This window comes from Bos mutus, chromosome 18, assembly GCF_027580195.1.
Source record: "Bos mutus isolate GX-2022 chromosome 18, NWIPB_WYAK_1.1, whole genome shotgun sequence".
Taxonomy (NCBI): Eukaryota; Metazoa; Chordata; class Mammalia; order Artiodactyla; family Bovidae; genus Bos; species Bos mutus.
In genome coordinates this window covers 5,910,829-5,927,038 of record NC_091634.1, presented here as the reverse complement: position 1 = coordinate 5,927,038, position 16,210 = coordinate 5,910,829, and the positions used below count along the sequence as shown (strand labels likewise).

General features: G+C 52.3%; 2 protein-coding genes across 2 annotated transcripts; both read right to left on the bottom strand.

Moving 5' to 3' along the window:
- Window positions 1–547: 547 nt before the first annotated feature.
- KLK8 (kallikrein related peptidase 8) lies at window positions 548–6,253 on the bottom strand. The gene is made up of 6 exons (XM_005898427.2): window positions 6,169–6,253; window positions 5,674–5,751; window positions 5,060–5,219; window positions 4,613–4,872; window positions 2,603–2,736; window positions 548–703 (listed from the first exon to the last, which is right to left on the bottom strand). Exons 2-6 carry the CDS (start codon window positions 5,741–5,743, stop codon window positions 548–550), a joined length of 780 nt encoding a protein of 259 aa, XP_005898489.1. The 5' UTR covers window positions 5,744–5,751; window positions 6,169–6,253.
- Window positions 6,254–7,832: 1,579 nt separating this feature from the next.
- KLK9 (kallikrein related peptidase 9) lies at window positions 7,833–16,020 on the bottom strand. The gene is made up of 5 exons (XM_005898426.2): window positions 14,440–16,020; window positions 14,149–14,305; window positions 11,381–11,646; window positions 9,202–9,338; window positions 7,833–8,569 (listed from the first exon to the last, which is right to left on the bottom strand). The coding sequence occupies exons 1-5, from the start codon at window positions 14,480–14,482 to the stop codon at window positions 8,417–8,419; spliced, it is 756 nt and encodes a 251-aa protein (XP_005898488.2). The 5' UTR covers window positions 14,483–16,020; the 3' UTR covers window positions 7,833–8,416.
- Between the last annotated feature and the right edge of the window lie 190 nt (window positions 16,021–16,210).

Here is a 16,210-nt window from a genome sequence, read left to right as displayed (position 1 = left end):
CTCACTGGAAAAGACCCCGATGCTGGGAAAGATTGGGGACAGGAGAAGGGGATGACAGAGGATGAGATGGTTGGATGACATCACCAACTCAATGGACATGAATTTGAGCAAATTCCAGGAGATAGCAAAGGACAGGGGAACATGGCTTACTGCACTCCACGGGGTCGCAAAGAGTCAGGTAAGACTGAACGACTGAACAACAACAGCATCTCCCCCCAGAGCTTAGTAAGTTTAGCTGCTCAGAAAAACCGAACAGAAACTCTTTTAATGGTCTTTTACAGGCCAGTCCATTGGACATCTGAAAATCCTCTGAAACTAACCTCCCATTTCTCCAAGTCCTCCCAGAAAAAAAAAAAAACGCGGGCTGGGGGGAACAATTTTGAACAGTGGTGATGGGCAGAATGACCATGGGGATTCTGATCTCTCCATCTCTGGGGTGCAGACCCTCTGCCCCTCCACCCCTCCCAGGAGGGCCAAAGCACAGACAGGCAGGGAGCCAGGCTGATGCTGTGAGTTTATTGAGGGAGGTTTAGAGCTTGTCTTGGGATCAGCCCCTGCGGCCTATGGTCTTCTTAATCCAGTCCAGGGAGCGGCAGACTTTGCTGTAGACACCAGGTTTCTCAGGCCGCCCACAGGGGTCTGAGCCCCACGATGTGATGCCATGGAGAACGCCATTGCACACCAGCGGGCCCCCAGAATCTCCCTAGAAGGGGGGAATAGAAGATTTTCACCTAAGTTGCTCAGCTGTTACCAGCATTTCGTGGGCTTCCCTGGTGACTCAGATGGTAAAGAATCTGCCCACAATGCAGGAGACCTGGGTTCAATTCCTGGGTCTGGAAGATCCCCTGGAGAAGGGGATGGCTACCCACTCCAGCATGCTTGCGTGGTGAATCCCCTGGACAGAAGAGCCTGGCGGACAGCCCATGGGATCACAAAGAGTTGGACTGACTGAGCAACCAACGGAAACACACATGCCAGCATTTGTACCATCTCTGTCACGTGATTGGTTCCCCAGGCATAAGATCATTGTATCCTGGGACCAATGTGAGAGAGAGGGGTGGGGCTTCCATGTGTGGGATTACAGACAGGATGTCTAAGGGCAATGGAGGAAATCCTGATCAACGCAGGAAGAGAATGCTCTCTGGGGGGTCCAATCCAGAGAGCAGAGAGTAGCAATTGCATCGGGGAGACTGAGCTCCTCCATATTTTGGCCACCTGATGCGAAGAGCTGACTCATTGGAAAAGACCCTGATGCTGGGAAAGACTGACGTCAAGAGAAGGGGACGATAGAGGATGAGATGGTTGGATGGCATCACCGACTCAATACACACGAGTTTGAGCAAACTGTGGGAGATAGTGAAGGACAGGGGAGCCTGGCATGCTGCAGTCCATGGGGTCGCAAAGAGTGGGACATGGCTGAGCGACTGAACAGTAACAACAACAATTCCTGGCCAATCTGGAAGAGATCATCTGGTTACAAAACACAGGAGAAAGGAGCCAGGTTCTTGTGGATATACACACACCCAAGGGGAAAAGGTGGGGAGTATGTGGGAAGACATTATTGTCTCTAAGGAATCATCCAGAAAAGACTAGCTTCCATAGCAGGATCTACTCATGGAAATGATTCTGTTCTTGGCCAATGAGAAAGGGAAAGACTCTATTCCTGGCCAATAGGAAAGGGAGCATTGAAGCATTGTCTTCAGGGACCAATCCTTAGCAAAGGGGGTGGGGACAAATCCAAGTGGAGCCCTGAGGACTGAACTTGAAGCCAGTAGGCTAGAGAGTGCTGTATCAATGGCAAAGCCCAAGATGTGTCATCTTGAGGATGGGGAGCCCATTGAGGGAGCCCTGAAATCAACGGTGCCATCCTCTGGCCAGTTGGGAAAACAGCATTGCTCCCCAAGGAACCAGTCATAGGAGAAGGCAGCCATGCTAGGGAACCCAATCAGGACCCGGAGAAAAGTAGGAAAGTCAGCACGAATTCCAGGTGCTAACAGTAGGAAAGAGGGCAGGGAGCTTATCCCTCAAGGACTTAGCTTCTCACTCCCTTTAATCCCCTGCCCCTCCCTGCACCTTCCCCCGCTGGCAAGCCTTCCCAAAGAAACAGCAAGGACGATTCAATTATTCTGATTCCTGCACTGTGCGGCCTGCAGGGAGAGTGTGCCTCCTCTGAACTCGCTTCCCACTCTGTAGAGACAGGGGTGCTGACTCTTTGGGATCACCCCACTGCCAAGCCTCACATCTCTGCAAGGCGAGCAAGGGAAGAAGGACGTTTCAGGACTTCCCCGGTGCCCCAGTGGATAAGAATCTGCCTGCAAATGCAGGGGACTCGGGTTTGATCCCTGGCCCGGGAAGATCCCACATGCTGCAGAGGAACTAAGCCCGGACACCACACTACTGAGCTCACGCGCCTAGAGCCTGCACTCGGCAACAAGACAGCAATGAGAGGCTCGCGCACCTCAGTGAAGAGGAACCCCCCCCGCCCCCCCCCCCACACACCCCACCCAGTTCGCTGCAACTGGAGAAAGCCCAAGCAAAGCCACGGAGACCCAGCACAGCCAAAAATCAGTAAATAAAAGAGGGAGTTTCCGAAGGCACTCACCTGGCACGTGTCAGCCCCACTGCTGTCGCCGGCACAGACCATGCTGTCCGTGACTTGCCCTGGGTAGGCTTTCTCACACTGATCCTGAGGAATGATTTTTACTTCTGCGCAGTTGAGAGTGTCAGGAAACTTCTCTGAGGGAGCAGAGGTTGTAAGTCATCAGAGATAGCAATCCTTTCCCTCCATCTCTGTCGGGATCTAACCTCCCATCCGTGCACCCACAGCAGCACAGGGCTTTCTGAGACGTCTCACGGGAGGGCGTGTTCTCCTCTCATCACAGGAAACAAAGCCACGGCCCCTGCTGTTTCTTTTTCTCCACCCAGAAAAGGACCTTTGGACCCTACTGTTTGTTTCTTGCCCTGAGGTCATTTTCAAATGAAGGATCCGGTGACTGGGGGACCTGGAAGCGCCCCTCTGTGACACCTCTGAATCTTTCCAATCTTCCCATTCCCAGACCACCAGGTCCTCCATCTCAGCTCTGTCCTACTTCTTCCAAATATCACCTCTTCCTAGAAGCCTTCCCTGATTATTCTAACTACAACACCACATCTCCATCACTCCCTTTCCTCTCACCGCACCCCCCGCCCCGTAATATTCCATTATAGCACTTGGCTACACCTAATATTTCATTTTATATGTATTTGTTTATTGTCTATCCCCCCACCTAGCGTGCAGCTCCACAGGCTTTGTATGGTACAATACCTGAGGAATATCAGATGCTCACAAAGTAAGCGCTGAATAGATGATGGGCAGTGGAACTAGTTTTTCTTATTAACTTTTGAGAAACAGACTTCAGAGGTAAAAGTTTACCTGGTACCCCTAGGTACCAGAAGCTATATGCCCAGAATCTCATTTAATCCTCACATGAGCTCTTGGAAGGAGGGAGTCATTCATTCCTTCATCCATGCATTCCTTCAACAAATCCTGGTCACCACCCTGAACACTAGGAACATACAATGCAGAAAACAGATATAATCTGAGCCCTCGTGGAGCTTAGAAACCTATTGGATAATTATCCCCATTTTGTAGCTGAGCAAACTGAGGTCAAGAGATGGGGAGGGACTTGTCCAGAGAAAAGGGGCAGAATCATGGTTTGAACTGACCTGCCTGATTCATGAGCAGGTAGGTTTCCACAGCAGCCCATTGTTTTCTTAGGAGTCACACAGGCAGGGACCTGAATCCTGATTTTTGCTTTCCTAGCAAATCATATCACCTCTGAGCTGAGCCCCAATCTCTTCATTGTGAAGCAGGGCAAAGGGCTCCCTGAACTCTGAAGCCCCAGAGGGAGGACCTCAGTGGAGTCCAGACTTGAGTCAAGAAAGAGGAGGGAGCTGGGGATCTAGACTGAGTGTCCTGGGGGAGAAAAGGCCCGGACTCCTGGGTGTGGCAGGATCTGGGCCCAGAATCTTGGGTTCAAGATGGAGAAGAGGGAGCCTGTTTTCCTGGGCCACTGAGTCCCTGTATCCCAAGTCTGTTGTGAAGGTTACGTAAAACTCTAAACAACAAAATAGGGCTTCCCTGGTGGTTCAGACAGTAGAGAATCTCCCTGCCAATGCAGGAGTCCCAGGTTCAATCTCTGGGTCAGAAAGATCCCCTGGAGAAGGGAATGGCTAACCCACTCCAGTATTCTTGCCTGGAGAATTCCACGGACACAGGAGCCTGGCGGGCTACAGTCCATGGGGTCACAAAGAGTCAGGCTCGACTATCAACGAACACTTTGACTTTCTGTACAACAGAAAATCTCACAACTCTCCACCTTAAAGGTGGAGGAATGCATTCACTCATCCACTCTTCATTCATCCATCCACATTTCTGAGCCCTATTAAACAATCTGTTTCCTTTTTCCCCATCATGCCTATCAATATTCTGGTCTTGAAGGTTTCTAACGTGGACCGCCCGTGACTGTCAACCTCACAATCACGTTCCCTTCCTTATCTGCTCTAGAGGCAAAGCGTCGCCAATGGCTTGGGGTCCACTGGGCCAACCAGCTCCTCCTCTCCCTCCCACTACCTCGGGGGCTGGTGACAGTGCCCCAGCCTGAGATGGTGCACTTCTGGCCGACTTGAGGGCAGTGATCCGCCAGCTTGATGGGCTTCACTTTGGGCCCCAGGGATACCCGACCACGTAGTTGAATGAGCATCACGTCGTAGCTGTGGTTGTTCTTGCTGTTGTTGTAGCAGGGGTGCGGGATGGACCGAGCCACGGCCCTCTCTTGTTCTGACTCATCCTTTTTCTTCAGGCTGTGCTCTCCCATGCGGACCATGTATTTCCTGTGACGATGGGGGTGGTTGGGCACCCAGGCAGGGATCCGGGCTCCCGGCCCCCTCCTCTCTGAGACCCAGGTCCCCTCTTCTCTCAGACTTCCATTCTCAGAGACCCGCTCCCCAGCTCACCCCTCCTGAAGCAAAGCCCCAGGCCGCTCTTTCTCCACCCCCTCTGCTGCAGGAATCCACTCACTTTTTTTGACAGTGTGCTGCTGTAAGAACCCAGTTGTCCTCTATGAGAACACCCCCGCAGATGAGCCGGACACCCTGGAACAAGGCAGTCTGCCACGGCTGAGAGTGGGGCTTGCACTCCTTCCCTTCCAGCACCTTGTTCTCTTGTGCCCTCACATGTCCTGGAGGCAGGAGGGAGACGTTTGGGGCAGGAAAACACAGTGGGTTCAAAAGGATACACACGCATACACCCTCCTCCGGCGTCTGCCGCCTGGCTTGCACATGCTGCTGCACAGATGCACACATACACTCATGGAAGGCCATGAGTCACCAAACACGGAGTCGCACACCTGAGCCTGCGTGCACCCGCCCCGCAGACTCGCGTGAATATCTGCGCCCTTCAGCAGGCAGCCCCGCTGGCTTTGGTGTGCTCCTGCAATACCCAACAGAAACTAACACATTCCTACCTGCTGCCACGTGTACCAGGCCTCCACCCTCTGGAAACCCCACAGGAACTCCCACATGTCATCTTGCACTTCCCATCTCCCCACAGGCCGCCACAGGCACCCACGTAGCCACCATCACAGTGTTCCCCCAGGCTCACGTGCTCCACCGATGCCTTCTGGGCCCCCTCACCTGCCTGGGATTCCAACAGCAAGAGCAGGAGCATCCAGATCCAAACTGCAGCAGGTGAGGGACGTCCCATGGTGGGACCTGGGAGACGAGAGGACAGGGCTGAACGGAGGCGGAAGGAGGAGACCAAAACCCTAGTGATCTCGGGATTGGGGTGGGGAGAAGCAAGATCCTGAACCATTCTTCTGGGTCTTGCAGGAAGCAGGAGCTGAGGACCCAGTCTCGGGTCTGAAGGAAAATGAGATGGGGTTCCAGATTGCTGAATCTGAGTTGCTGGGAGCCCAAGGGGTTGGATTCCCACATTCCAAGGAAGGAGGGAGTCAGGGTCTCCGACTCCTGGGTCTGAAGGAAGAGCCAACTGGAAGCTGAGACTCCTAAGTCTTGGAAAGCATGGGACTGGGGTGCTGATTGCTGGATCTGCAAGGAGGAAGGGATCTGAGGTTCTAGGGGAGGGGGCGGGGGTCTGATACCCTGTGCCTGAGAACTTTGGCATCTCACCTTATAGAATTGAGGGGGCGGGGTCACCTACTGATTCGGACCCAGAGGAAGAGCTCCCAGTACTTCAGCTCTGCGTGCCTGGTACAAGATCCTGGAGCCTTTTAACTGGAATGGCCCGCCTCCAGATCCAACTCCTCCCACCCGGGAGCCGGCCGAGCACCGAGGAACTGGAACCCTGGGTATGGCTGAGGAGAGGCTGGGGGGGCTAAATGGGAAATCTTGAGGGAGGAGGGGCTGGAATCTCCAACTCTTGAGGTCTGGGAGGGAAGGAGCTTAGTACTGTGACTCCTGGGTCTGAAACAGAAAGGAATGCGTGCCCAGTCTCCTGGAGCTGAGGGAGGAGGGGCTGGGGGCCTGGGCTCCTGGGCTCCTGGGTCTGAGGGAGGAGGGGCTGAAGGCTGAATTCTTAAGGTTATTTTTTTGGAAGGAAAAATTCGGAGCCTGGGTTTTTGTGGGAGGAGGGTGCTGCCAATAATCCGAATGGGAGACAAGCCCGTCTTCTGGGTCCCAACTTCTGAGGGCGGGGCGCCCCGCCCGCTGGCTGCCCCCTATGAGGTCCAGATTCCGGGAAGGCAGGTTTGGGAGGCGCTGTGACCTGGTTTCCCCTTCCCCTGGGGGCGTCGGGACCGGCCCAAGCAGAGCCCAGGAGCCTTGCTGCAATAGGGCTGATGGAGCCAGACTTAGGCAGGACCTACTCTGGGCAGCCATGAAATTAACAGACGCTTACTCCTTGGAAGGAAAGTTATGACCAACCTAGATAGCATATTAAAAAGCAGAGGCATTATTTTGCCAACAAAGGTCCGTCTAGTCAAGGCTATGGTTTTTCCAGTAGTCATGTATGGATGTGAGAGTTAGACTGTGAAGAAAGCTGAGCACCGAAGAATTGATGCTTTTGAACTGTGGTGTTGGAGAAGACTCTTGAGAGTCCCCTTGGACTGCAAGGAGATCCAACCAGTCCATCCTAAAGGAGATCAGTCTTGGGTGTTCACTGGAAGGACTGATGTTGAAGCTGAAACTCCAATACTTTGGCCACCTCATGCGAAGAGTTGACTCATTGGAAAAGACCCTGATGCTGGGAAGGATTGGGGGCAGGAGGAGAAGGGGACGACAGAGGATGAGATGGCTGGATGGCGTCACCGACTCAACGGACATGAGTTTGAGTGAACTCCAGGAGTTGATGATGGACAGGGAGGCCTGGCGTGCTGCGATTCATGGGGTCGCAAAGAGTTCGACATGACTGAGCAACTGAACTGAACTGAACTCCGGGCTTATGGGGAATCGCAACGCAGCGGCCGTGTTCCCTCTCTGCCGTCCATCGCCCACGCGATGCCCATATTTTATCCTACAAAACTGGCAGAAGGAAGGCCGGACTCCGCACGTTTAATGCAAAATTGTCCCTTAGATCGGCGGGGACTGAGCGCCTCTCCCAACTTCTCTCCTCTCGGTCAGTCCCCACCAGTATGAACACCCTGGACACGCCCAGGAAGGGGCCAAGGTGCAGGATGGTGGGAGTGGGAAGAGACTAACCCACTGCCTGAGTTCCATGTAGCGGAAGGGACCCTCCAGTAAGGCGGGGTCGCTGACGAAGGAGGTGGGGCTGTAAGGGGAAATCTCATTGGACAAAGCTCTGGAGGGAGACATTATTTATTAATTAACTTATTTATTTGGGGCTGTGCTGGATTCCCCTTGCTGCCTGGGCTTTTCTCCTGTTGTGGAGCCCGGGCTCTCGGTGCCCCAGCTTCTGTAGCTGCGGCGGGCGCAGTGGGCTCAGCAGTTGCCGTCCCTGGACTCCAGAGCGCAGGCGCAGTAGTTGTGGCTCCGGGACTCTGGTTAATCCCGGGCACGTGGGATTCTTCTTCCCAGAGCAGGGATCGAACCTGCGTCTCCTGCATTGGCAGGCAGATTCTCTACCACTGAGCCACTAGGGAAGCACCTGAAGCTATTTAGTAGATGTCTTTCCCAAGGTAGACCGCAGGGGAGCTATTCTATGGGGGCGGTGCCAGTTCCTGGTGACTCAGAGATGCGGCCAAGAAGGGCGGAGGTGTCTCCCCGCTCCTTTCAACTGGGGGGACAGCTATACAGTTCACGCGGAACCCCAGGTCTGAATATCCAGAAACCGGGAACTTGAATATCCAGAAGGCCTCTCCAGGCCAGGAGAGGCCAGGGGCTTAGACCATTGAGACTGGAGTCTTGCAGTTCCACCTGCCCTGCCCCACCCTCCAATCCTGGTCGTCCAAGGCGCGAGGGTTCAGTTGTCCTCCATGGTTTCTTGAATCCAGTCCAGGTAGTGGCACACACTTGTATAGACGGCAGGGCGCCGGGGCCTGGAGCAGGGTTCCGAGCCCCCGGACACCACACCGGCCAGGGTCCCATTGCAAACCAGGGGGCCCCCAGAGTCACCCTGCACGCGGAACAAGAGCAGAGAAACTGTTAGGCCGATCCACTCAGGACCTGACACAAGGCATTTGCTCCCTCCGAGGAAGCTTCCAGTTCCCTTCTCCTCCAGTACCCAGGCATCCCGGTCTCCAGTTCCTCCTCCCTCAGTCGTATCCAACCGCTTTGTGACCCCATGGACTGTAGCCCGCCAGGCTCCTCTGTCCATTGAATTTTCCCAGCAAGAATACTGGAGCGGGTTGCCATTTCCTCCTGCAGGGTATCTTCCCAACTCAGGGATGGAACCCACGTGTCCTGTGTCTCCTGCATTGGCAGGCAGATTCTTTACACTGAACCACCTGGGAAGGCCATAGACGCAGGAGTAAAATCTCATGGCCCCCACCTCCCCCAAGGACCTAGCATCGTGGATCCTAACCCCTCTTCTCCCAGGACATAGAGTCCAACCCCCAGTCCCCTCCTCTTTTAGGTCCAGGAATCCTGGCAGGACTGGTCACCACCCGCCGCCCTTCCCAAGACCCAGGTATCCCGGATCCTTCCATGCTCTGTTCTAGGAAGTCTGGGGCTCCAACTGCCTTCTCCCCCAGGACCCCAGAGCTGCTGCAGGATGCCCACCCCCGTCCTTCCCAGAGCACGTCTCACCTGGCAGGAGCCCCGGCCCCCCTCCCACAGGCCTGCACAGAGCATGCTGTCGGAGATGTGGCCTGGATACGCCCGGCGGCAGAGTCTGGCCTCCAGGATGCTGATGTTGGCACACTGCAGCGTCAGTGGGTACTCCACTGTGGGGAAAGAAGGTCCGTGAAAGGTCAGCAGCTGTCTCCATCGCAACTCAGCACCGCCCTCTGCCCCACTTTCCGAAGGCGGACCCACCGAGCCACAGCCCAAAACTCTCCAAGACAGGAACAAGTGAGAAAGCAACAGAATCACAGCGTGGAGGAGAAACAGATGGAGACGAAGGGGAGAGGGCCGAAGAGAGAGAAAGAAAGACTCAGAGAGCCAAGAGATGAGAAGAGTTATGTATAAAACTCACACAGAGAAAAAGAGGGACCTTGATGGGAAGATAGAGACCACTGTAGGGGAAAGAGAATTCTCAGAGGAGGCAATGAAGAAATACGGAGAAACAGACTTAGAGATGGAATCCCCTGGTGGTCCAGTTGGCTAAGACTTCACATTCCCAATGCAGGGGGCCCAGGTTCGATCCCTGCAAGGAACTAGATCCCGCATGCTGCAACTACTGAAGGGCACGTGCTCTAGAGCCTGTGCTTCGCCTGGATCAGCCACCACAATTAGAAGCCTGAACACCACAGCTGCAGGGGAACTAACTCCCCACTCTCTGAAACCAGAGAACGCCCACATGCAGTGACAGAAACAAATATAACAACAACAAAAAATGTTTTTTAATAAAGAAAGAGACCAAGAGACATCCAGGGAGAAAGCAGTGAGATCGAGGGGAGGAGACATTTGCAGTGAGATGGCCCTCGATGGAGCCTGAGACTAGAGATGGGGAAGTGGGGGAGGGGCTGTCTAGGGAAACAGCAGGCCTTGGGGGAGAAACGCAGTGAACCAAAGAAACCACATGTTGTCTGAAGGGCACAGCCTCCACTGAATTCTGCCGAATTCTGCCTAACAGTGGTCGTTATTTTAGAAATACGGACCCAGCATTGTCAGTTTTGAATTTTTCAAGCAAATCAAGAAACTTGGCTTTTATATCACATCGCTCAGGTTTTAACTGTTGGCAGCCACAAACTGACGTTTTTGTTTTTGTTTATTTTCATGGCCTTTTGAAAGCCACTACTGCTGTGGCAAGCCAAATTTGACTAATGGATGTGCTGATTTCTGACTCTGAGTGAGATAGACCTTATTTCAGTTCTGAGATGAACGTATTTTCACATGTAAACATCTCTGAAGTCAAGATGTGCCTTCCAGGAAATGATGTCATATAGGGATGGATGGGGACTTCCCTGGTGGTCCAGTGGTTATGAATCCATCTGCCAGAGCAGGGAACGTGGGTTTGATCCCTGCTCTGGGAAGATTCCACTTGTCGCGGGGCAACTAAGCCCATGCACTACAACTTCTGAGCTGGCTCTCTAGAGCCTTCGAGCTGCAGTCACTGAACCCATGTACCCCAGAGCCTGCGCTCTTTGCAACAAGAGAAGCCTGCACAGCACAACTAGAGAGGAGCCCCTACTGCTGCTGCTGCTGCTGCTGAGTCACTTCAGTTGTATCCGACTCTGTGCGACCCCATAGACAGCAGCCCACCAGGCTCCTCTGTCCCTGGGATTCTCCAGGCAAGAATACTGGAGTGGGTTGCCATTTCCTTCTCCAATGCATGAAAGTGAAGTCGCTCAGTCGTGTCCGACTCCTAGCGAACCCATGGACTGCAGCCTACCAGGCTCCTCCGTCCATGGGATTTTCCAGGCAAGAGTACTGGAGTGGATTGCCAGAGAGGAGCCCCAGCTTGCCACAACTAGAGAAAGCCCTAGCACAGCAACAAAAACCAAAAATAAATAAGAAGGAATAAAATTTTTTAAAAAAGAAGATAAGTGAGAAACATTGCAAACGTGTCCTTTCAGCTATCGGTACTTCCGTGTATTTTGTAAGAAAAGGATGGCTGAAACCTGTTTTTCTTTTTCTCATTCTTAGTGGGTTGTAAGATAATGGTGCATCTTATCATTCATAGCATTTAGATCTGATGAAATATATGGATGCATAGACAGATGATAGACAGAACATACAGATGGAAAAGCAGAGACAGAGGCAGAGAGGGGCTTCAGCCCCCTGGCATGAGACATCAGGGTGTCTTCAGTGGGCAAGGCTGTACCCTTAGGACTAGACACGGCCCCCCAGCCTGAGATGAGGCACTGGGTGCCTGGGGAGACGCAGGTCTGGCTGAGGTTGAGGGGTTGTACAGCAGGGCCTAGATGTGCCTTCCGGGGCAGACGAACCAACATGATGTCATTGTTGTGGTCCTGGGCAGTGAGGTCCTGGTTGAACCCAGGGTGAGGGAAGAAGTCTGTGGCCCGGAACAGCTGCTCCGGACCTTCCCATTTCCAGAGGTGGTGCTCCCCAAGGCGGACCCACAGATACCTGTTGGACAGGTGTCAGAGGTCAAGGTGGGAGAAGGCGAGGTGTCTTCTCGGGCCTGATCCTCTTTATTCTGACCACCGGGATGCTGTGTGACTCGCAAGCCACACACCCTCTCTGGTCATCTGTGACCCACAGGGCTGCGTGACTTTAAGCAAGGCACACACCCTCTCTGGGCCCTGCTTCCCACTCCGTCCCTTTGCCTCGACTTTTGTAGCTCTCCGCCAAAGCTCACACCTCTTCCTCACCCCATGTCAAGTAAACCACCTTCCTCTCTGCCCCACCTGGAGCCGCAGTGGTGACCTGGGTCCCCTGGAACCATGGAGGCAGGCGAGGCCTCCGCCCACCACCCAACAACAGCCGCACAACCTGCACGCACAGGTCTGGTGGCTTCTGTGGGGAGTGGCGCTCTGTGTTTTCGTGTGTGTGTATGTGGAAAGGGTGGGATATGGAAAATCCCCAAGCTAGGCTCATTTGTGGCCTCAGACTTTTCCTGTCTGCTACATCCCTCATCTCTCAATGCACTTCTTCCTGAAATCTGGTCTCAAACCCTCTCCCTGCAGTGGCAGAACCCACTTGCTCTGCTCTGGGTTCACGCCCTGGACAGCCAGGGACCCTCAGGGTGTCTACATGTCCATCCCCCAACCCCTGACCTCTGACATTAGGGACCAGGCTAATGACTGAGAACTCAGGGTTTGAGGAACATAAGGTGTTAGTTCTGTCTTTTCCCTCTCTGTCACACTGTTGCCTTGGTTTCTGTGTCTGGGAAGTCAGTCCCAACCCCACCCCACAGCCCCGACTTGTCCCTGCTCCTGAATCTCCTGCACCTCCATGTTTCTGCTTCTCCCCTCTGTCTTTGGTACTGAAATGTGGCCCTTGTTCTCCTAGCCTGATGTACAGGCCTGAGCTAAAGAGGCTCCAGCATGGAGTGGTGTATGATGGGAAATTCTCACAGAGCAGCCTGGGTAGCCCCTATGCTTCCTTTCTAGAGGGAAAATATCCAACAGGAGTCATGGCCCCTTTCCCCAGATAATATAAAAAGGATTTCTGCATCAGGTAGATTCCAGAATTCTATTAGAATGCCCAGAATCTAAGATTCTAAAATTCTAAGGTTCTAATACCTTGGAAACCCACAATTTTAGTATTCTATGAGGCTCAAGCTCTAGTATCTTAAGAATTTGAGATTCTAATGTTTTTTATTTCCCTGAATCAAAAAGTCCAAGATTTTTAAATTATCTGAATTAAATCTAGGTCATAAAAACCTAGGGTTCTGATATTCTGGGATAGTAAAACTAGAATTTCATCGTTATAGAAATCTAGAAATCTGTGATTTTTAGAAGTGTAAGAATTTAGGTTTCAAATAATTTGAAACTCTAGAATTCTCTTGGTTAACACTTTGGGGATTTTAGAAATCTTGAATGATAGCATGCAGGAATAGTAAATCCACCAGATTCTAGACATGTATAAACATAAGTTTCTAGAATTCTCTTGGTTCAAGATTCTAGAATTCTACAAGCCACAGTATTCTAGGACACTGTAATTCAGACTATAAGCTTCCCTACTCAATGAACCTAGCTAGAATACTTTGAATCTTTGAATCTAAGATCGTAGGGTTGTGCTATCTGACACAGTGATTGAGCGCTTAAATGCAACTAGTCCAAATGGAGATGCAACGTACTTGTAAAATGCAAGCCTGGTTTCAAAGGCTTAGTATTAAAAAAAAAAAAGACTAAACTATGTCATTCATAAGAATTTAAAATTGATTACATGTTGAAATAACATTTTGAGTATGGCAAGTTAAATCTATTATTAAAATTAATTTTACTCTTTTTTTTTTTTTCTTTTTGCGTTTTTGGTGTGTCTGCTGGAAAACTTAAACTTTCCTACATGGTTAGGGTTCTATTTCCATTGGATAGTGCTGCTCTAGACTACTCAGATTCTACCTGTCCCTGAATCTACGTTTCTCCAATTCGGCAACATCACTAATGTAATTACTTACTTACATTAGTGTAAAATCTCCTGGATGCAAGATTTTAGGAATGTACAGCTCTGAATTTTTCCAGGTCAGAGTCTAGGCATCTAGGAGTCTGAGTGAGTGAAGATGATCAGTAATCTCCCACTCTGCAACCCCATGAACTATAGACCACCAGGTCCTCTGTCTATGGAATTCTCCAGGCAAGAATACTGGAGTGGGTTGCTTTCCCTTCTCCAGGGGATCTTCCCGACCCAGGGATCGAACCAGGTCTCCTGCTTTGCAGGCAGATTCTTTACCGTGTGAGCCACCAGGGAAGCTCATCTAAGATTCAAAGTTTCAAAATCTACACCCTGAGGACCAGGTTCTTTAGCATGCTAGAATTTAGAGAGTCAGCTCTCTGTCATTCTAGGAGTTGAACTTTGGGGAACAGAAGTGGAGGCTTGGCCCTTCCTGCCCATGGCTCCCTCCCTCCTCTACAGAGGTCCGCAGCCCTCTCTCTCCTGACCTCCAGCCCCGTCCGGGTCACTCACCGTTTGCGGCAGTGGGCAGCTGTGAGCAGCCAGCGGTCACTGATAAGGGTCGCCCCGCAGAAGAGGTGGGTGAGGTAGAACAGCCCAGCCTGCCAGGGCTGTGAGTTGGGGCGACATTCCTTGGCCCCGATGGCTCGGGTGTCTGCCCAGCCCTGCCCTGGGGTGGGGATGGGAGGCAGAAGGGTTATCGGAGAGCCAGGTGGGAGGGCTCGGGGACAGACTCTGGACAAAGGGCCTGATGGAAGGGTCCCAGGGGGGCCATGGAGGGGAGCATGATGGCGGGAACCTCACCTTCCAGGAGCGAAAGCAGAGCACAGAGGAATCCCAGTCTCATGGCCTCTGGAGTGCCTGGATCTTCAAGCCTGTGCTCAGTGGCCCTGCTTCTTTATGGTAAGCCATGCTGTCTTCCTCCTTGGGGCCGCCCCATGATTAATCTGGGTTGGGACATGTCCCAGGGAGGAGGGGGAAGCCCAGGGGCCCTCACTGGGGGCCGTGAGGAGGCAGACTGCACCGGTAGACCCTTCGTCAGGATGAACCAGGGGCCGGCAGCATCAGGGGTCTGGCGCAATGGGGGAGGAGCCCTGGGTGAGGCTGTCCTTCTCAGGTGGGCTTTCCAGAAAGGGCAGCCCTGATTAACCCTGACTTCGGGGTGGCAGCATCCGGTTACAGGATATTCTGTGGCCTGGAGGAGGAAGAGAGAAAGGAGGAAGGTCCCTAAGGCAGAGTCCTAGCATGGAAGCAAGTTCATTTTGAATGAAGTTGCAGTGGGCTAGGACCAACGCACTGGGCAGGCTGGAGCGTTACCTAGCATGACCTCCCGGGAATCAGACTAGGAGTGGGAGAAAGAATCAGGACTCAGAGGGAAGAAGGCAAACCAGCCAGCAGGATGGGGGTGAGGTAGGGGAAGAGGGAGAAAGAAGAAAAAACAAAACAGGGAGACAAAGACACTGAAGGATGCAGGTGAGAAAAAGAAAAAGAGACAGAAATGCTGTCTGGCGTGGCAGAGACTACAAAGGGAGCTGCACACCCACAGAACCCTCCCTGCCATGGGGACTTGGACCCCTTCCCACAAGGATAAAGGCCTCTCCCAGGAGGTTGAGAAATATGATCCCATCTGGGTTAACCTACTCTTGTCATAACCTACTTCCGTTTTCACATCTCTACCACCCCAAGGATCCAGGTGCCCAGACTAGCTGGTACAGCACTTTTCCCATTAATATCACCAGATCTTGGCTAAGTCCTGAGAACATGGTTTTGTTTCTTTTCCACCCATCTCCATCTTTCCAGTGTCCTTCGTATCACCCCATCTTCCCTGCCTCTCTCCCCATCCCTCCTTCTCACCAGATGAGCTGTCCCTTGAGGGCCAAGCCCAGATCTGACTCATCTCTGTGTTCCTCGCATCACCCTGTTCAGGGGTGGGCTCATGGAGGCCTCAGGAGATGTTAATTGAGTGAGTGAATGTCTTTCTCCATATCCTTGTTAGTAGTGAACTTCTACTCATCCTTCACAACCCAACCTAAATGCCCCCTCCTCCAGGAAGTCTTCTCTGATTCCTCTAGGCAGAGTACATCTTTTCCACACTGGGCACTTCCACCCTGGCCCTTTTACTTTCTGTTGCTGTAAGACTGATTATCAAGCTTGGTCTGGGCTCCCTTGAATGTGTATACTTCACCATGATGTAGTGGTTTGGAGCATGGACTCTGGAACTGGACTATTTGGGTCCAAACCTCAGTGCTGGTCATTATTAAGTGTGTGATCTTGGGCAAGTCACTGAACCTCTCTCAGTTGCCCCATCTACTAAGCAGCAATAATAACTGGGGCTGTGGGAGGATTAACACGTATGGAGCACAGCAGTGGTAGGGATTCAATAAACATGCCTGTCTCCCTTCTACAGAGCCCTGCACTTCCATCATAATACAGATCATCCATGACTGCAGTTGCCTTATATCCTCTGCAGGCTGGGACGTCCTTGAGACCAGAGACTGAATACCTACTATGTGCTAAGTGCCATAGTAACTGCTTTATAGAATATTTTGATAGCTAGCTTTTTTTGGACAATTTC